The 21,477-nt window shown below is 51.4% G+C and overlaps 1 protein-coding gene across 4 annotated transcripts; it reads right to left on the reverse strand.

Annotated features, from left to right (window-relative positions):
* Window positions 1-3,321: 3,321 nt before the first annotated feature.
* On the reverse strand, window positions 3,322-17,472 carry FBXO46 (F-box protein 46). 4 transcript variants are annotated; one of them, XM_036013061.1, is made up of 3 exons: window positions 17,388-17,455; window positions 6,411-6,478; window positions 3,322-6,104 (listed from the first exon to the last, which is right to left on the reverse strand). In XM_036013061.1, the coding sequence occupies exon 3, from the start codon at window positions 6,025-6,027 to the stop codon at window positions 4,210-4,212; it is 1,818 nt and encodes a 605-aa protein (XP_035868954.1). In that variant the 5' UTR covers window positions 6,028-6,104; window positions 6,411-6,478; window positions 17,388-17,455; the 3' UTR covers window positions 3,322-4,209. The 4 variants fall into 4 exon arrangements, with proteins under 4 accessions (XP_035868954.1, XP_035868955.1, XP_028385808.1 ...); XM_036013062.1 differs by having other exon boundaries at window positions 6,407-6,478; window positions 17,388-17,431; XM_028530007.2 differs by lacking the exon at window positions 6,411-6,478 and having other exon boundaries at window positions 17,388-17,472.
* Window positions 17,473-21,477: the final 4,005 nt, after the last annotated feature.

The raw sequence follows: 21,477 nt of genomic DNA on the forward strand, positions 1-21,477 counted from the left end.
GAAGTCACCTGTGAGGGACCAACAGGAGGTTGACAAGCGACTCCTCCTGAGGCTTTTTATTGGGTGCAGTTAGAGTGGGCTTTGGGGAGGGGTAAGGACAGATGACCTCTTAGAGGTGGGATTGGCAGAGGTCCGGAGTTCAGAATGGGCTATCAGCAAACACCAGCCAGAGGGCCTCACACCACAGGGCGATTCCTGTTTGTTCATTTCTTGTGTAGTAGGCATGGTGCCACACACTTAAAAGTGCACCCTGTAGCCCTGGCCGAGTGGCTCAGTTGGTTGGAGGATCATTCCATACACCAAACGGTTGCAGGTTGGATCCCTGGTTGGGACACAGACCTGGATTGCGGGTTCAATCCCCAGTCTGGGTGCATACAGGAGGCAACCAATTGATGTCTTTCCCCCTCCCTTCCTCTTTCTCTAAAAATCAATAAACATATCGTTGGGTGAGGATTAACAAAATTGATGTGCCATGTCCCCTCAGCCTCACAGTCGTAAAGAAGTAGGTGAGACATCACCTCCAAGTCCGAGAGGGTAGGCAGTGTGTGCGGCTGCATCCCCAGCCCCATCTCCCCGGGCATCCTGGTGGATGGTACTGCACGCCCGGCCCTGGGCGAGGGGCCTGATGCAGTTTTTCGTGAATCCGGGGCAAGGATTCCGAGCTCCATTCCACACATGGCTGCTGCTGCTGCTCAACCAGGCATTTTCCCCTCCTCTCATTGGTCCCCCGAGTTTGGGGTCCCTCAGCTTCATAATATGAAGGGGCCACTGTATGTATGTATTTAGCAGACACACTTGAGCACTCTGGATGTGATGTATCACGCCAATCTTTTGAGGAGAACCATCAGTGTTCTACTTTTTCAGATTAAGAAACTGAGCTTCACACTGGCTGGTGTGGCTCGGTGGATTGAATGCCGGCCTACAAACTGATTGGTCGCCAGTTCAATTCCTAGTTAGGGTACATACCTGGTTTGTGGGCCAGGTCCTCAGTTGGGGGAGTGGGAGAGGCAACCAATCAATGTTTCTCTCCGTTCCTCCCTCCCTTCCCCTCTCTAAAAATAAATAAAATCTTTTTAAAAAAGGAACAGAAACTGAGCTTCAGAGGAATCCATTGCTGGAGAGCAGAGCTGGATACTCACTGCAGTGTCTAGGCGTACATTTCTTTTCATTTGTCCTGCCTGTGACTCCCTGGGCTCACTGGCCTTTTCCCAGCCAGGAGTAAAGGAACCCTCATCTTCAAGTATTTTTGTGCTGTTCTCTCTTCCTCTACAAACTTTTTTTTTTGGTCTCTGCTACTTTTTGGACTTACCTCTGGTTCAGGAAATCATCAGTTGTGTCTAATTAGCTGTGTTGCTCAGCCACTGATTTTTAACTTCTGGCTATTACCGTATTTTGCTGCATATAATGCGTTCCTATGTATAGTGTCCACCTACATTGTAGTACTAATTCCCACGTATAATTCTCATTATTATTAGCACTACCCATGTAGTGCTAATTACACATCCTTATTTTTCCCCTCAAAAATTTGGGCCAAACATGAGCATTACACACGGGTCTATGTGGGCTTTTTCCTTTCACATCTGCTAGGCTGTTATTCAGTTCTGAGTTCCCTGCAGATATTTCCACGCTCTTGTTGTATCCTGATCTGTGATGCAGTCTCACCCAGCTGAAGATGCTTTTGCTGCTGCTTCTGCCGGCCCTTGCTCCTGCTGGTTTATCTCCATGCGTATTCGGTTAACTGTACACCACTCATTGTCTGAAAAGTATCTGCGGGGACTCTAGGAGGTGGCTCCTTCCACTGGAGGATTTGTGTTTCTGTCAGACACCTCAGCTGGAAGGATCGCCAACGCGAACCCGAGCTGAGGGCCGGCCTGTAACCGCTGATGTTCAGGTCTGCTTTTCCCTTTCTTTAGTCTCATGCTGCCCTCAGTGTTTAGAACACCTCTGCAACCTTCTGGGTCATCCTTACCTCAGCTCGGGGGATCCCAGCTCCTAGCAGGTCTCCCACCTTGGGCAGGCACTGGCCTTGACTTCTGCCTGTCCCGGGAAGGCTACAGATAGGAGACCCAAGTTTGTCCACATCAGCAGCAGCCCTCAGAGCAAAACTGGCTTTGGGGCCCCACAGATTTTTTTTCCCCTTACATTTTCAGCTTAGTGTGTCCCTAACTATTTTATTGGCTATTTGATGCTTTTAAGGTTTTTTTACTTCCTGTTTTCAGCAGAAAACTCCAAATAATCTGGTCCTCCCTCTGCAGGAAACCGAAGTCCCGGAAAACTAAGCCAAGCTTCAAACCCAGGTCTCTTTGATTCTAAAATCTAAGTGTTCAATAACTACTGTGATCCACCCTAGTCTCTCCGGAAGTTCTGGCTCCCTGATCAGACTATCCAGGAATGTGAGCTGCCTCTCAATATCCATCTTCCCTCTTCTTTTATACTTGAGGCTTTTAAATGTCTCAATCCCTCTATACTTAGTAAATAATTAAGTGGGTATTCTAAGACTTTCATTACAGGGATCTTTTTTATTGTCTTTTATGCTGGGGGCATAATGCAGCTGAAAGACTGCATTTCCCAGTCTCCTCTGCGGCTCTTCCATATGACTAAGTCTGACCTGTGAGAACTATATACAAGTACAGTAAGTTCGCACTTAACACTGGGGATAGGTTCTGCAACTTTAAGCGAAGTGACGTATAACAAAACCAATCTCACCACAGGCTCACTGATATAAACACGAGTTAAGTTCCTATGTCATCTCATCAATGTTGTAATGAACTGATGTTGATGAGCTGTTACTTGAGGGCCTGCTCTCTGCTGTAGTGCTCCCTGGAGGAAGGGTTTCCCCTCCTGCGAAAAGGTGATGATGGCAGGAGGGCCGGCAGTCCTCTCAGACCAGGAGGACAAGGACCACCGGCAGAGAACGATCCAGTGAGCTGGAAGGAGCCTGGGTTCCTGGCGACTTTGGGGCCACTGGATGCTAAAGAAATAAACACTGCCTTGTTGAAGCTACTACTATTTTGAGATTTGAGTCCAAACCGACACAGATGAAGAGTCAAAAATAATTTCATGCTAAGGATCCTTTTCTCTCAGCCTCTTCCATCTCCCCACGCGTGGACCCGGGGCTCCCTCCCCTCCCAAACCCCCTCCCTGAACAGCATAAAACCAGTCTGGGCCCAGCCTTATAAATATGGATTTTATAGAAAGGACCAATTCAAAACTGGTCAGATGCCACACGCTAGAAGCTTCCAGAATTGTAGGGATGGAAAAATGAACAACAAAAAAGAAGCAGAAACAAAAACCCAAACAGAACAAACAAAAACACCCCAGACCAAACCACCTGAAAAATAAATGTCTCAGTTAACCAGAGGCTTCTAAAGAAACATGAGGCGCGGGTGCAGACCCCAATGCCTGAACAAGTACCCAGAGCTGAAGGGAAAGCAACGCAGAAATTCACACCCACGGTCCCTGCCCACTGGCCCCCCACGCTGTCAAGAGCGAGGCTAAGGGCTTCACAGCTTTTTTTTTTTTTGGGGGGGGGGTGATGGCAGTAGCTTAAATAATGGAAGGGGAGAAATTTTTATAGTTCATCTTTTTTTCTCTTCCCCTTTGGGAGAAGTGGAGAGACTGGTAACTTAAAGAGAAAACAGTGATTTTTATTTTTTGATGGGGAAGACATCTAGAAATGGCAGGCTGCCAAGAAACATGCCCAGTCCGATCTGTGATCAGATGCTCCCCGCCCCCCAATTTCTGAAGAGGGGAAGCCTCAACACGGTAGCTGGGGAGAGGTGCCAGCCTTGGGCACTGCAGCCTCTTGCGAGAAAAAACAGCTCCAGAGACAGCGACGGGGGAAGGGCGCGGGAGGGGGCCGGGATGGGGGAACCCTTAAGTAGTACCAAAATTAGCTGCCGTCTGCTCCCTGCTGGTGGGTCCCTGGGGTGTAGAGAGTGGCAGGAAGGGTGCTAGGGCTGAATGCAGAAAAACTTGAGATGCTGATAAAAAAAACACCCTCCTTGAGGGCCCCAGCCCTGGGTCTGAAGAGTAGAAAACCAATAGGGGTCGATCAGAGTGCTTTCTCAGGGCACCCTCTGCACCTGGGGTCAGTCCTGGAGGGGGGCAACGCTGCCCAGACTGGGGGTACGGGCTGGTGACCCAGTCCTGGCTCTCGGCTCCCACGGGGAGGGGGCGGCATGGTGGGCTCTCCCCCTGCGCCCGGCTTCACCTGCCCTCCTCCCGGCCAGTGCGGCCCCCGCCCCCGCCGGGCCCATTGCAGGGGAGCACCCAGTTGTTATCGTGCAGACCCAGGCGGCAGCCGGGTGTCTCGCGGTCGGCCCGGCGGCAGCACATCCAGTAGGAGCGTCCGTAAGGCAGGTCGTGGTGGTAGGGCTTCGGGTGCCAGCGGCAGAGTGACACATCGCCCTTCTCGTATCTTTTGCGGCACTGCTTGCAAGGGTCATCTCGGTAGAGGGGGTCTCGGCTCCAGCGAGAGTCTATGGCCCGCACGCCGAACGCCTCGATGATGCCCTTGAAGTGGTGGCAGGTGCACTTGAGGGCTGCCAGAGCCCGGGTGGGCAGGAAGCTGAAGATCTTGACTAGCACGTGCTCGGGCAGCAGCAGCATGTACTGTCTCGGCTCCAGCAGCCTCTGGATCTTGAAGCGGATCTCGAGGAAGTCGTGTGACACGTGCCGGTACAGGCGGCACAGGGAGGTGTCCGCGGTGCCCTCAGCGTCGTCCGGGCCTGGTGCCTTGGCCGGGGAGTCAGCTGGGGGTGGTTCGGGAGGCCCGTCCGGCCCCCGGGACTGGAGGAAGAAGAGCTGGCCAGGTGGGGGAGGCTCCTCTGGGCTCACCGTGAGGCACACCGTCTCCTCCTTCACATTCTTGGTACCATCCTTGCCGAAGAAGATGCACTCGTCCACCACACCCGTCACCACCACATCCACGTGGAAGCCCGATGCTCCACAGTCCCGGGCAGGGGGTGGAGGAGGAGCAGGGGGAGTGTCCTCAGGCCTGGCGGGGGCTGGGGTCTCCCCCTCGCTGGCTTCATCTGCCCTGGCCAGAAGGAACTCCACGTTGCTGGGGAGGGCGTCCCGAGAGGGACTGATGAGCTGGTACAGGTCGCAGGTGATCTTGTCCTTGGCTCGGGCCCCGGGGCCCGGGCTGCCCGGGTAGGCACAGCCCTGCCGGCCCGTGCTCCCGTTGGGCAGGCTGCCATCCGGTGCCCGGGGCTCTCGGCCGTTGGAGATACGGAAGGCAATTCGTACCTCCCCGGGGCCCGGCCCAGGCCGCTCCTCCTTGCGAAGGCCCTTGGCCGGAGGGTTGTCCCGTTGGGCCTCGAAGTGGGCCACTGCCTCAGCCACACGGCTGCAGTCCCCGCCACCAGGCCGCCGTTCAGACCCCAGGCCCTTGGCAGGCCCACCCTGCTCTGCCGACACGAAGACCATAGGCGCTGGGGTGCCAGGATGTGGGTAGTTCTGCAGGGCGAGAGCGGCCCGCTGTTCTACCAGGGCCACCATCTCGGCCACAGAGAGGAGGTCCACATCCTCCCCAGCTGAGGCTGGGGTCCCCTGAGCAGCAGCAGACCCCTCCCGGCCCCCGGGGTCTGGTGGAGCTTTCGTAGGCTCAAGACAGCGCCTCCTCCGCTTGGCTTTGGAGCTGTCACTGCCCCAGTGCCCCTTGACCTTCATGGAGCTGGCCCGGCTGCCGCCACCACACTGGTGGGCCACGAAGAAGGCCACCTTCTCCTTCGTGTTCCCAGGCTTGATAACGTACCACGTGTCCAGCAGGACCCGACCCTCATCGCCGGCAGCTGCGGCTGAGAGGAGCGGGGTGGGCTGAGAGGCTGGGGCCTCCGTGGCCAAGGCGGGCGGTGTGTTCTCTGAGTGGGCAGGCCCGTGGTCTGGCTCGGCCCTGCCGCCTGGCTCAGGGCAGGCTGTCGGCTTGAGGGCTGCAGAAGGCGGGCGTGGCTGGTTCTGAGAGTAGGTGCCAAAGGGCCGGGGGCACCAGAGCTGGAAGGGCAGGAGGCTGCCACGGTCCATTCTGGGGAATGGTGGCAGACAGGCAGGGGTCACTGCATCTCAGGACCTGGACGGTGGTAGGGGACTCCACAGGCCACCTGGAGACAGGAAAGAGAAGGTTGGGGAGCTGGGGGAGCCTGCCCTTCCAGTACCACCCTAACTTCAACCTACTCTGATGAACCAACCAAATTACACCACCAAGAACTCTGTTCCTGCCCCATTGCACAGGCAAGCCAATGAAGGGTTGCAGAGGAAGCGGGACCTGCTCTTTTAACACCCACAGTGTGAACAAAGCCGGCAGCTCACTCCACTCCTACGGACCCTACTCCACCGCCCCCTGCCTTCAACGCTGATCCAGGGGCCTCCTGCTGCCATGGCCCTTCAAAGTCAGTGAAAATACCAACCAACAGACAGATGGCTCCTCCTTTTTCTGTTTGCTCCTTTTTGTTTGCTCCTCCACAGTAGCCAGTTCCTGAAAAGACAAGCATTCCCAGCTCTGCCCACAGCTAGGGTGACTAGAGGCCGCAGAAGAAACACGATGGGCTGGGTGGGGGACGCCAATCTGAGGCCGGAGCCAGACAGGCCCTGAAGAAACCGGCTCCTCGCTTTGTTCTGCTTGTAGGGCTCTTTCAGGGTTTCTGAAGAGTTGTGTGTCCTCCTCCAGAAAAATGCATACACTTGCACAACACCGTGCAGGTGGTCCACCTAAGCACGCCGACAGACCCCTGGGATAAGAAGGCCCGTTCTAGTCTAGCCTCCCCTCTGAGCTGCACAGAGGCCCAGAGTGTGGAAGGGTTACAGAGTGCAAGACCAGGCCCTCAAACTTGGTTTCTGTATTTTTTAATTCAGCCTGTCTCAATAATGATAGTTTTATTTTGCAACAGTTTTTGGGCATGACCTAATCTGAAATCAACTCTGCTGCTGAGTCAGACACGACCATTTCCTACTGCAGGGCCGGGAGGGAGCACGCCCCTCATCGGTCCCTGGCCCATCTGCATCCAGGGAACCAAAGTTCTCTCCACACCTCAGCCCTTCCATGTGCCTATAGACCAGAGGTCAGCAAACCGTGGCCTTGGGGCCAAATCTGGCCTACTGCCTGTCTTTGCAAATAAAGTTTTATTGAAACACACTTAGTTGTTTATGGCTGCTTTCATGCCACAATGGCAGAGCTGAGTAGTTCCAGTGGAGATCATATGGCCTTGCAAAACCTACAACATTCATTATCTGGCCCTTTATGGAAAAAGCTTGCGGACCACTGAAGTATAGATCATCCTGAATACAGGCAATTCCACAAACACCACTAAAAGCTCATCATTTCGTGGTCCTGTAGTCAGCGTTCAAAATCCAAACAACCTTCAAACGCCCAGACACCAGTCACAAAGGGAGCCCTAATCCTAAAAATCCTTACCCCATTACCCCCAATCCCACCTACCACTAAAATACCTACAGCCTCTGCTGGAATTCCAGTTCCTTGCTAAAAGAAAAATCACCATATGGCCCCTAAAACTTATAGATGCCTGAGGTTACTAACCACCGATACATGCAAATGCCCTGAAATGGACATCAACATGGCGAAGGCCACTTTCTTTAGACGCTAGCCCTCTCCAACTGGACCGCCTCCTGGAATCCTCTGATCAGTTCCTATCCTCATCTCCAGAATATCAATGCCCCCCAAAATATCTAGATACTCCCAAACCCCATTTTAAACCTCCAAACCTATAAATATCCCCTCCAGCACAGAAGGCCCCAATCTCAAAGAACCCCTCACAAAAGTCACGCCTACTAAGAACTCTAACATACACGGCAATTTCCCAAACTCAGAGATGCCCCAAAAGACCAGCTTCCCGAGATCCTATACTCACCTCAAACCTCCACATGTATTCCCTAACTATATAGACACCTCTCAAATAGCAAAAGAACTCACTAAAACGTAAAAGCTCCCTAACACAATTTCAAACCTTATATGTCTCAGTCAAGAGAACCCCCCAAACACTCCCAAAGAAACCATACAAATGTTTGAATAGCAGGCGTGCTTATTGCAGGCTCACTAAGTAGGTACTGTTCTAACAATTCCTGCAAATCCTCCCAGTCTCCATAAAGCAGGCTGTGTGTTCATCCCTGTGTCCAGACGAGGCACCGAAAGGTTGAACCCCAAGTCTTAAGTCAGATAGGTAGGAAGAAGTCAGGAGAAGCGAAGCCCAGGCAGTCCGGCTCCCGAATTGGTACTCGTGCAGTCTACGTTGCTTCTAAGTCTCTCTGTGAGCTCCCCAAATCATACACACCAAACACCCCAAACCACAAAGGAGGCCCCCTACAAAACACAGAACCTACCACATTACAAAAGAAACCCAAATCCAAGCCCTAAGGCGCCCTCTAAACTCAAGGGAAGTATCCCCCAAACACACGCAGACACTTGCCCAAGGCCCAAAATACTGCTTCAATAGAAAGGGAACCCCCAAATTTTGTAACCGCCCTGGAATTCGCCAACCCCCTCAGACCACCCTCAAAGGCTTGACACGCCCCCACGGAACCCTCACCCGCGAGCCCCGCCCCCCGCAGCGGGAGACCGTGGCGACCCAACCACACGCAGGCGCAGGAGAGGGAAGAGGGCCCGCCCACCCGCTCATTTCCTCTAGCAGCGGCGCAGGCGGGAGCACGACTCGTTTCCCTCCGCCCCTTTGTTGACAGATTCGCGCGTGACGCCCCCAGCCAATGAGCGGCTGCCATTCAGGGTCATGCCCATATAAGGAAGGCCTTGGCTGAGGGGCCCAACTTCGAAAGAGGGAGGAGTAGGCAAGAGGTGACAAGGAGGTGTGGAAACAGCGGTGTGTAAGAAAGCGTGGAACAACTCCCAACTTCCTGCTAAAAGGAGGAACCAGGCCAGGACGGAGGCCACCGCATTCAAGGAGATGTTTATTACAGGACGTTCCCTCGAAGCAGGAGCCCTGATTGACAGTTGAGATTTAAAGGTCCAAGCAGCTCTGGGACTGGGACTCCGGGGCGGAAGGAAGCAAGCAGAAAGATCTGCGAGTGCCCAGCTTTGGTCGGGAACCTTGGGGGCCGAGATTTCCTGCGGTGAGAACTGGACAACCAAAGAGCAGAACGCTGCAAAGGCTACCGCAGCATTGAGTCCAAGCCTTTGGGCATGGCATTCAAGGCTCAGGCCGTGTGGCCCAAAGAGCCTCTCTGTCTAGCCTTACCAATTAGGCACTCAAATCTGACTTAGACTCAGTACTAGAAAAGAATATGAAACATCTAAATAATGATTTCTAAATACTGATCACCTGTTTAATTATATCAATTAACATTTATATAATTTAGTTAAATAAAATACTTCAAATTAACTTAATCTCTCTTTTGACCTTTTTTATGTGGCTACCAGAAGACTTTAAATTACACATATGGCTAGCATTATATTTCTATTGAACAGTGCTGGTACTGATCCTTTCAATGCCAGGCTGATTGAAGAGACACCCAGAGGTGTCTCTGCTGAAGGTGCCTGTCCAGACATCACTTCCTGACTACCCCGCCCCAGTGTTACCTGCTTCCAACCAACTCACACATCACCACTGGAAGGTCTTAAGGCACAAACCTGACCCTGTCCCTACCCAGTTCAATGCTGCGACTCCCCAGTGCCTTGGGGAAAGGCCCAGGTACCTCCCTGATCCAGGCTCATCCCTCCCTACTCCTCCACCCCCAGGGGACCCACGTGGGCGCCGAATCTGGCATAGAGAGTAGTTAGAATACCCAGCCCTGTCTGAGGCTCAGTAGGAGCAGTAGTGTAGATAACAGTATCGTCTACACTGTATGAAGAAACTGAGGCAGGACAGGTGGACTAACCAGGCCAAGGTCACAGACAACTGGTGGGACTGGAGCAAGGGTGTGAACCCAGGGAATCTGATTCCAGATTATGGTGCTCTCTTGTTTCACTATATATTCTCTAGGGTCTCAGCTCAGCCACCCTCTCCTTCCAAGACACGAGCCCCCCCAGGCCAGGTAAAGCTCCAGCTCTGGGCTCCTGCCCTGGCCTTGCTATGGATACTGGAGTATCCCAGCTCTTTCCTTCTATGGCCTTTGCATTTGCTGTTCCTGTTAACTAGAATGATTTTCCCCCAAATTTCCATATAACTCAATTCCTTACTTCATTCCTGTCTTTGCTCAAATGGAAGTTTCATAGGGAGGCCTTCCCTGAGCCCCCTTCCTGGAAACTACCCACCTGCCCGAGGGGGACCCTTGGGTTCCCTTGTCCCAGCCCTGCCCACTCTGGGTCATAACTGCCTAAAGGTGGGTCAGTCTCCTCCACTGACCTATAAACCCCTTGGGGGAGAGGAGGAAGGAAGGGACAGAGCCTTTATGGTCATCATGATGTCCCCAGAAGCACTGCCCAGCATGGGACCAGACGAATCAAAGCTCCCTTCCCTGCAGCTCCATGTCCTTAACTTCACAAGGCCTTGGCAGGGGAAACTCTGTTTCACAGCCAGGTCTGTCTGTGTTCTAGCCGGAGGGGTCACTGGGGCAGAATCTTCCAACTCCTCACACACTGAGCCCAGGACAAGGCCCTACACTACTAGATCAGCTTTCAGAAAATGCTCCACAAAGATCCACTTATTATAAAACATCACGACACAGAAAGACTGAGAGTAAAAGATGGAAAAACACTGACCAAGCGAACACGAACCAAGAGACAAGTGGAGTGACATTACCACTTAGATGAATATAATTGACAAATGCAAAATGCATTATTACAGACCAAGGTCGTGACAAAACAAACTTACCCATTACTTATACAAAAGGGTTCTCAACATAAGTGCCACTAAGGTAGAAACTTCAAATAAGTATCATGTCATAACTTGGCCTCAGAGTGGAAACAAACAGTTTTGACTTTAAGAAAAACCTACTTGCCCTGGCTGGTGTGGCTCTGTGGATGGAGCGCCTGTCTGCAATCCCAAAGGTCACTGGGTTCATTTCCGGTCAGGGCACACACCTGGACTGTGGGGCAGGTCCCCAGGTGGGGGCTCCAGAGAGGTAGCTGATCAATGCATCTCTCAACATATTGATGTTTCTCTCCCTCTCTTTCCCTCTCTCTAAAAGTAAATAAATAAAGTCTTAAAAAAACAAAATTTAAAAAGCTGTGTACACTAATTTATTGGTAGTAAAATAAGAGAAAAATAGATACTCGGTGATCTAAATTAAAAATTCAGAACACATACACACATGCACACACACACTCGGGACAGGTGCTAGAATGCACTTTCAACAATTTTTAGGGCCGTTTTGATGAAAGCATCATGAAAATTAGTCTTAATGAATTCTTTATTGAATGTCTAAAACATAGTATAATACACAAAGTGTTCCTGCCACTGAATAGTCTTCGATAAGAGTTTAATTGCAAAATAAAAATAGTAAGTGCTCCTAATACTATGGCCTCAAAATACATACAGCAAAAAACATGACAAAATTCGGCACATCCATAATTGTCATGAGAAACCTCAACATATCTCTCTCCATACAGATCGGTTGAAAGGATGAAATCAGCAAGCACCTGCTCCACACAGTAGCGGCCTTGATGGAATGCCCCCAACAACAGGAGAAGCCACGTTTTACATCCCTAGTCTGACATCCAGAGGTCCTCCTGCGTGCTGGCCCTGAGTTGGGCGCTTGGGACAAAGAGATGACACTGAGCTCACCAGGAAGAGCTCATGGGAAAGGAGGCAGAAATCCAAATAAACAGTCATCACCAACAAGAATAAATTAGAGAGAAAACGATGACCACAACAGCCGCTATCCCTTGTGAGCTGGGCTTTGCTTAAGTGCTCTATAAATATTAACTCATTTGATTCTCATATCTCACTATTTTTAATCTCACGTTAAAGATTAGGAAATGGAGATGCGGAATGGCTAAGTAATTGGCTTTGGATGCAGCTTTGTGGCGGAGCTTTGGATCAAACAGGCTCGGCTGTCTCCAGAGCACAGTTGCCGAGTGCACCGAGCACTTGGTGAGGATCATCTTGTTCAGTCCTCAGGGCCTTTGCACTCCCTGCCCCCCCACCCCCCAGGCAGCGCTTCCCTGGGAACCCACAGGGCTCACCCCCTTAGTCCCCCAGGCGTGACTCACAAGTCACCTTTCCGAGACCTTCCTTCATTTAAAACTGCAGCTCGCCCCTCTCCCCGCAACAGATACACACCCTCTCCTTCCCCTGCCCTGATTTATATCTCCTCCTTCCCATGCACTGCTATAATAATATACTATAAACTTTGTTGATAAGTTTGCTGTCGGTCTCCCCCTCGCTAAAATGAAAGGTCCCCCAGGGCCAGTTCTTCTGTCTGGTTTTGTCACTGCTGTGTCGCAGCCTTTAGAGCAGCTCTGAGCACCTAGCTGCGTAAGCGCCGTCCCAGGGCGAGGTCCCTGGGAGTGTCTGTTAGACATGCTCCAGCCCACACCTGCTGAGTAAGGACGTGATCTGCCACAAGATCTCGAGGGCGCTGGAATGCATACTTAAGTTCAAGAAACAATGCCCTTAGCACCTTGTAGGTGTGCAATGCATATCTGTTGGAATTAATGATCGAAGTTCTGAAACAGCCATTCATTCAGTACATGATCTATTTGGGGCCTCTCGTAAAAACAAAAAAAACAAAAACAAAAATACAGCTGGTTCCAGCCTCAGCCAACAGGCCTGGGCCTGGGTTGGGACCCAGTCCCAGGTCCCCGGCAGGGGCATGCGCGGCAGGAGTGTAGGCAAGAGGAAACCGATTGGTGTTTCTCTCCCTCTCTTCCTCTGTCTCTTCCCCTCACTCTAAAATGAAATAAATACAATCTTTAAGAAGGAAAAAAACCAAACAGCTGGTTCCAGCCAAGTCCACCTGTGGAAATCCTGTCCCCGAGATGAAGATGTCCTCGAGCCCTCCCAAGCTGCACAGGACCCTTTCCTCCCGGGGCCTCCTCTTGCAGGACCTGGCACTGCTGAACCTCAGCACCTCCTCTCCACCCTGCGGGTTTCTGGAAAGCTGGGACCTCTCCTGCAAGGCACAGCTGCTCCAGCCTCCACACTTGGCTCGCCGGGAGAGTGCAGCTCTTTCAGCTCCGTGCTAGCCAGGGAGAGCTTTCCAAAGGCAAACCTGGCCCTATCACTCGCCCGCTTAAAACCCTTCCATGAGAGGTGCAAGTTCACAAAAACTACATGCCCAAGAACCCTTTGTCAGGAAGCTATTGGAGGACTTGCTTCCCCCAAATGAAGTAAACCAAGGAAAAGGGCGCAATCAGGTCAGGGAACTACAATCTAGTCTCCAAAAAGGGGGCAAAGGAATCCCAGGTGAAGGCAAGGGGGGAGCCTAGGGGGACGGCTGAGGACCCGGTCTAGGGAAGTCTCCAAAAATGCACAAAGACAAGGAGAAAGGCAGACAATTAACGAGCTAGGCGTGAGACTTAAGATGTGGGAAACAACATCAACGGGAAACCAAAGAAAGAAGAAAGGACATGGTAAAAGTGGATGTCTGACTCCCCATACTGAGTCAGGTGACACCCCTTCCCCCACCTTGGGGTGCCTCCATCCCAGGTGCTCTGGGCACATGCTTACTCATACTCACACAGGAATCAGTGGCAGGGCACCATGGCCGTGTTCCTGTTCCTTGTGTCCCCAAGCCTCTCGATACCCCGACCCACCCCACCACCACCCTGCCCACAATCCTGACCCATCCGCACCCTCATCTTGGCTTTTGGGCCTCAGGGTCTGCTGACCTCTTTCCCTGGCAAGTTTTCCTTCCTGTTAGCTAGCTCCCTAACAGTAGGAATCATGTGAATCCAAACCATCAGGATCTGGGGGTCCAGGATGCGGACAGCCTCCAGGAAGGGCCTGCCAGCACCCCCTGCTCGCACTTCTGGAGGACATGACCTCAGGCAGGATGCTTAACCCTCCATGCCTCGGTTTTCCCCCCTGTAAAATGCAGGTCCTAATAGCGCCCACCCATGGGCTGGTTGATGACTCGCTGAGATCAACCCAGGAAAGTGATCAGTGCCAACCAGGCAGCAAGGAAAGCCTCATTATGCAGGTGCTGGGATTTATTAAGAAAAAGTAAGACTACCTAAGAGTTTGGAAATCATTGACTAAGCCAAAAGCTTCTGCCCCCTTGGTTTCACATTTTGAAATCAACTTGAACCTAATCCCTCACAATAACCCAAGTGTGGCCATTCCTTTGTTATGGTTGGTTATTGGATGTCTCTTGTTAATTGAACAGATATTTACAGAGCTGCTACTGTGTACCAGGCACTGTTCCGAGCGTTGGGGCTACGCAAGGAAAAGGAGAACAAAATCCTCATCCTCCCAGGGCTGACATACTAACTAGAGAGAGGGACGATGAACATATTATAAGTTTCAAGGTGGCAAGTGCTCCCAGGAACAAACAGTGAGTAAGAGGGGTCGGGAGTATAAGGGGGAAGTTACAATCTTACTGAGTCAGGGGGGCATCACAAAGCAAGTGCTGAGCCATCTTTTTAGAACACCTGTTTAGAACAGCCTGTGCTTTTAGGGGTGCTACGGCTTTAACCACAGCTGCCAGAAACACAGCATTAAAAACAGTAAAAATACCATTTTGTACAAGAAAGCTTCAGACAAGCACAGGCTGAAAATACACTTAAGATTTTAAGAAAAGGCAAAACAACTCGGAAAGCAGATATATTTTCTAAGAGAAACAGATAAAGGAAAGGGGGGAAGAAAGTGTCGCATCGCCCCCAGGGTGCCCAGATGTGACACATAGGAACAGGAGTGAAAGGGGGATTGGCAACTTCTCCCCAAAGCAACACGAGTTCAGATAATTCACTGACCGTTGGAGGCAAATGTGAAAAACGTCCATGTGAACAATGACGAGCAGGCAAAGCTGGCACGAGGGGCTGACAATGAGTCACCCAAACCTGACAAACGAGCGCAAGTGCCGCCAGAGCAGCAAAACTGCCCCAGTGCTGTGACAACAGGAAGCTCCCCAAGGGCAGGCCCTGGCACACAGTAGGTGCTCTCACAAAGTTGCGGATTCCTCAAGAAATAAACTTACATCTTCCAGAAGAGGAAACTGAGGTCCAGAGGGGTTAAGTGACTTGCCCAGAGTCACACAGTTGGTGGGTGACAGAGCCGGGATTCAAATCGGGGTGTTCTGGAGTGCATGCTCAATACATTTTTCTTAAAAGCATAAAAATCATTAAAAGACTGCACACTTATTAAGGGCTTCATAAGCCCTAGGCACTTCACATGTTAACCTCATCAACTCCTTACAAGGGCCTCATAGTCAGAATGTAGCCCCATTTTACGTATGAGAAAACTGAGGCCCAGAGTGGGAACCCCACTCGGCCAAGGACACACAGCAGCAGAGATGGGGATTTGAAACTGGACCTATTTGATACCAAAGTGTTTCTATCAGAGTCAGAGAGTTTATGTGATAAACTCAGGACCAGACTGTATCACGATGTGTTACAAAGTTGCCAAATTGCCCGGTGAGGCCCTAATGTCCAAGAGGTGGCCGGAGGGGGGGGGGGGTAAAAAAAAAAGAAAATACAGTTGTAGAAATATTTCCTATTCACTGAAATACCTGGAGTTGGACCAGGCTGGGCATTGGCAAGTGAATTATTTACATTTGGCTCGGGATACAGATGGGAATGAGGACAGATTGAGTTTCTGAGCACCCCCTTGGGGAGTCACCTTGGGAGCCCAGGGGTAGAGGATGGGGAACCAGAAGAGTCAGTATATGGCAAGGGGGTGGGGGTGACCTGGGAGAGAAAGGAAAGGAGGTGGCCTGGCTGATGTCTCGATCACTGGTACCTCTCTACTGCCTTCTCTCTCAGGGCTGTTTCCCATTCACGTTTTGTTGTTTGTTTGTTTTTTTTTAATTACAGCTCATGTACTGAGCACTCACTCTAAGCACTTTACGTGCTTACTTCTGTGAACCTTTGTTATAACCTTCCTAGGGGTGCTGATCCCATTCCATAGTTGAGGAGAGGCCAAAACACTTGCCCAAAGTCACACAGCAAGTAAATGGCAGAACTGAACCTCAACCTGAAGACTGCTTCAGTTCTCAAGTCTCCGTCTCACCCCTGAGTCTCCTCAGGACACTGTACTTTAGGACAAGGAGAGGGGACTAAATTATAGCAGCAGAAACCAGATTCTGGGACGGGATGTCTAGGCTGCCATCCTGATACTACCATGTAATGCTGGATGGTCTTGGGAAAGTTGCTTAACTTCTCTGTGCCTCTGCTTCCTTTCCCTAGAATGAAAATAGTAACAGCACCTACACCTCAGGGGTGTTGTCAGAATTAAATGAGTTAAGGCGCTGGAACAGCTAACAACAGGGTCAGGCACTTCTTCAACAATAGACTGTGGGGAGCCCCTGCAGGGTTCTGACCTGGGGTGTGCCCAGGTCAGTGTCAGGCTTTGAGAATATGCCCCTGGGGCTGAACTGAAAAGGAGGGAATCCATTAGCACCTGTGACCCAGTCACATTCCTGGGGTGGGGAACTTCTCACTAACAGCTCTCAAACTGTGGATTTACTGCTGGCTAGGGTAATGATCTTATGGCACCTCCCCTCTTCTCAGTGGCAAGTTGTTCCCACAATACAGATAAGGGCACTGAGTTTCACAGAGAGGAGCCTTGCACAGGTCACAAAGGAGTGGCAGAATGAGAGCTCTGAATGCCGGGCTGCCCATACACATAAACCACTACACTTGCCCAAATCCCACTGGACAAATGAGAGTGCGAAATGTTGTCTCGATGGCCCGTCTGGCCATATTATCTTACAGTTCTGTGCCTGTCCAGTTTATCAGGAGTCTCTGGCTGCGCTAGGGAAACTATCGCTACATCCAGGCCGCTAATCCCACGCTCCCATCCCACCCCCAGTCCTGGAGCCTAACCCACACAACACTCTACCATTGATTTCTCTCTCCCACTATCTCAACTTGCTCTCCAGTTCCCAACCCGATCCAGAGGCTCCCACCCACCATCCACTACTGACCTCTCCCTCGAAACCTCCAGCCCCCGTCATTCATCTAGCCCTGACCACCCATGTCTTTCCATATCCCCCAGGTTAACTCCCTCAAAACTGACCCCTTCAGGGCCTCTGCCTGGACGCCTAGCCCCTTCTCCAACTCTTGACTCCCTTCCCAAAGCTCCGAGCTCCTTTACAATCAGTCCCAAAGCTCGACTCCCTCCCCACCTCCAAGACCCATCCCCAGCCCCCATTCTTTTACTACTCCCTCGGGCTCCCTTTCCTCCTAACCCCCTCCCCGAAACGATCTCCCTTCACCCAGTCCCTTCTTTAGCCCCTACCTCTCCCTTCACGTCACCCGGTTCCGAACCCCCGCCTCGGCTCATAAGCGCCCCTCGGCCCCCGCTCGCGGTCCTCACCATCTCCCCGCGCCGAAGCTCTCTCAGCTGCGCGGGTTTCCCCCCACTCGCTCCTCTCCAGCCTCCCCTTCCGGGTTCCCGCCCCGAAGCCCGCTGGGAATTGGAGTCCGAGTGGTCACGGACTACACCTCCCAGAAGGCAGCACGGTCAAGCTTGGAGGTGGGAAAGGAAGCCAACTGGGCGGGCTGAAGAAAAGAATGACTAATTCTTTGGAGGCAGAGGGCGAGCTTGGCAGCGCAGGCGCAGACAGCGCCCCCGCCGGGCGCTCTGGGAGATGGAGTTCAACCTCCTCCATTTTGGCCCCAGGCCCTTGGAAAGGGAATTGAGAAAACTGCAAAAGGGAGGTTTGTGAGAGGTGGAGAGTTGGGAAAAGGCAGGTTTATCGATGTACTTAAGCTTATCAATACAATAATTAACAGTGCCCTGGATTTTCTCAAACACTTTTCCATCCATTTTCCCCTGGGTTTTCTTACCACCATCCCCTAATTTACAAATGAAAAATTAAGCTTTAGGAGGGAAGAAAACCTGATGACTAGGAACTTGTCCGCATCGTAGTTAGAATAGAAGCTCCACGACGACAGACGCCTTTGTGTATCTTGTACAAGCACCCAGAATAGTGTAAATAGGTGTTGAGTAAATATTGCATGCTAATTATATGCGAGACACTCTGCAGACAACCCTAGTAAGAATTATTCTAAATGTATAAATAAGGCAGAAATAGACTGAGCTTCTTCTCCATGGCAACACAGCAAGAAAGTGGTTGGAACTGAAATGTGCTGGACACCAGGGCCTCTACTCTTCACTCATTTTCTAGTCTGTTTCTCAAAGGCCATGAAAGTGGACTTTCTAAAATGGGGAGTTTGCTATACAACGGCACATTCATATTCGTGAGGGGACCTGCTACTAAGGCCCAAGTCCAATGGTCCTCTTCTTTGAATGTTTTCTCCATGTATCACACTTTAATGTAGCCCCTGGCTCACTAGATTTCCAAGGTCTGTGAGCCTCCCAGACTGCACTGGGAAGATCGCGGCTAGATTCCCAATTTGCAGCACGGTGCTTGGCAACCATAGGCCCCAGTTAGATATGCGCTGAAGGGGAAGGGTGAAAATGGGACACCCGAGGGTCTGAAGGGTGACAGGCCAGATCTCTCTTCTGGAGAGTTGGCAGTTGGGGAGACTCCGCCTGCTATTGAGTAGGATCCGCAGATCCAAGACCACTGGAGCCATTACGGGGCGTGACCATGAGGACGGGGTCCCCCGGAAAGGTGGACATCTGACTGAGCGCTGATTGGTCGGCACTTTGGCGCCCTCCAAGAAAGGCTGTGTCAGGAGGTGCGAGGCCAAGGTTGCGCTAGGTCAGAAGACAGGGCTCTTCGCCAGGTGCGCGTGCGCCCAGCCACTCGCGCCTTGCTCTTGCATGTTTCCAGTCTCCAGCCCAGCACTCTTGGCGGGAACTGGTGGGGGCGTGGCCTGGCCTCAGGAGTGAAGTCTTGTTCTTCTCCTCAGACCTCGTGCAGGATCCTTGCTCCAGAGCATTCGCGCCCGCCCCACGCTCGGGACGGGACCGTGGTGACTGAGGTGGGCCTAAGGCCCACACACACCGCCAGCCTTCCATGACCGGCAGGAGACGCAGCTTGATCCGGGTCCCAAGTGTGGCATTAAACCAGAAGGGGGCCTTCACGCCATTTTGCACGTCCTGAGACGCGTGTTGGAGGCAGAGGGGAGTCGGGGTGAGGAACCAACCGGCACTACGGGCCAGAGGGGAGCCTGGAGTCCAGTCAGGAGCAGAACTTGGCGGAGGTGACCTCCCTCTGGGTGGGGGCTTTAGTGGGTAGAGGCCAGCGTGCCCCGGGTGCAGGGTTGTGGGTGAGGCAGGACCGAGGCAGCAGAGCTGAGGTGGGGTCTGAGGCTGGGCCTGGGTTTAGGGATCCAGACTCCAGTATGAGATACTGCAAGGCTCTGTTTGAATAGTGTGGGGACCAGGGGTTTCAAGGTGGATCTGGGGGAGTCTCAGGATTTGTGTCTGGATGTTGCTAGTTTTGGAATATGAAGGTCTTAAGTTTTGTGACTGGAAGCTTTCTTGTTGGAATCTGGAAACCCTAATTTTGACATCTGAAAGCCTTACTTTTGAGTTCTGGTGTATCATTTTGAGGGTCTGGGGTCTGGTTTGGAAGGGTTGAGGCCTCAGAATAGATTTAGGGTCTAGAATCTCAATGTAGAGGTTGAGGTATGAGATTTAGGGTCTGGAGTCACAGTTTGGGACCTTGAGAATTAAGTTTTAGGGTGTGGAGTCTCTAGAATATGGGGCTTCAATTTTAGAGTCTGGTCTCAGAGTAGGACGCACGTGACATCTCTGTTTTGGGGTTGGACTTGAGGGTCTGAAGTGAGAGTTTGGGGGTCTTGAGGTCTTTATTTTAGCCCCCCAGGTCAAGTTGGGGTTACTGAGGTTTGCTTTCGAGGGCTGATATGTCTTTAGAATCTGGGTTCTCTGTGTTAAGGTTTGTGGTCTGTTATCTTTATATGAGGACTAGGGTCATATTTGGGGGTCAGAAGTTGACAGTTGGCGGGTCTACGGTATCTCAGTATCAGAGCTTAGGGTTTTGAGGTTTAGAAGGGCTCCTTTTGGGGTTCTGGGTCCTTACTTTGGGAGTTCAAAGCCGTAGTTTCAGTGTCCTAGTATCTCAGTTCAGAGACCTGAAGCCTCAGTTTTCAGGCCTGGTGGTCTCCGCTTCAGGGCCTGACATCTCGCTATTGAGACTGAAATTCTGAAATCAAAGTTTGGGAATTTGCTCTTTTGTTTTAGCTCTGAATCGTGACTTAGAGGCCTCAATGTACAATGTGGGACTCAATGTCGAGTTTCGGGGTACTAATTTGGTCTCTGGGCCCTTATTTGTGGGGCTTGGGAACTCCATTTTGGGATCTCTAGGGCTCAAAGGAGCACCATGGGGAAAATGAAGGCTGCCCATCAAGCTGCCCGTTTCTCCTGGAGTCCCAGGGGTCACTAATGTCTTCCTCCTTCTTGCTTTGCAGATGTGGGGTTCCAGCAAATATGTGTGTTCCTCAGAACGCCCCAAAGCCAGTTCCCTGAGTTCCAGTGACAGGTAAGCACCCCCCACCCCCAATCTTCCATATAGCTCCAGTCATTCTGGTGGAATAATAATAATAATAATGTTTACTGAGCATTTTGTTTTGCCAGACTCTTTGCTAAGCCTTTTGTTTGCAGGGGTGCTTTAATCCTAACAACGACTCCACAAGGAATATAACCACCATTGTCAAGATGAGAAAAGTCTGAGGTGGTTGGCAAAGATCATCCCTAAGCCCTTGCAGGCTTTGGCGTTGTGCGTGTCTCAGTTGCTCTTCCTCCCTTTCTCTTTGATTCACGTATTCATTCCTGCATCAAGCACCTAGCAAGTGTCAGGAGTCTTATAGAGGAGATTTTCACAGCAGATGGAGGGTTAGATCCGTTTTCTCCCTCCCTCCCATGTCAAGATAAAGAAAAAAATAGCCAGAGGTCATCGTATCCCTTACGGTCTTCCCCACCCCATCTGCGCCAGTGACTTTCTGTTCATTCATCTCTTCATTCATTCATTAACTCCAAAAATAAGTGTCTGCTTGGTTCAAATTCTCCTCACAGGTACTGTGCGCAGGAGGAGCACTGTGAAGACGATGAAGAATGCCTGTGCTGCTGCCCACTCCTCCTGGAATCCCAGAGGTGAGCAGCAACGCGTTCTCTTGTTCTGCTTTGTAGATATGAGGTCCTTGGAGGAAGAAAGACTCTTCGTTGCAATGAACAAAAACCTAGCTGAAGCCTAGCTGAAGCCTAACAGGGGATTCATTGGATCCTTTAAACAAAAAATTCAGGGGCATCAGGCTTGGCTGGGTTTGGGTGGGGGATAAATTGTGTTGCCAAGAAACTTCCTTTCCCAGCTCAGCTGTGGACCTATTGGGTTCTTTCTCAAGCAGGTTGTCCCTTTGCGAGGGCAAGGTAGCTTCCAGCAGCTCTAAATCCTGTCTTGTTAACTTGACAACCCCAGCACAGAGCCTCATTCCAGAATCCATTGACTCTGATTGGCCAGACCTGGGTTATGACC

Source organism: Phyllostomus discolor, chromosome 12, assembly GCF_004126475.2.
Source record: "Phyllostomus discolor isolate MPI-MPIP mPhyDis1 chromosome 12, mPhyDis1.pri.v3, whole genome shotgun sequence".
Classification (NCBI taxonomy): Eukaryota; Metazoa; Chordata; class Mammalia; order Chiroptera; family Phyllostomidae; genus Phyllostomus; species Phyllostomus discolor.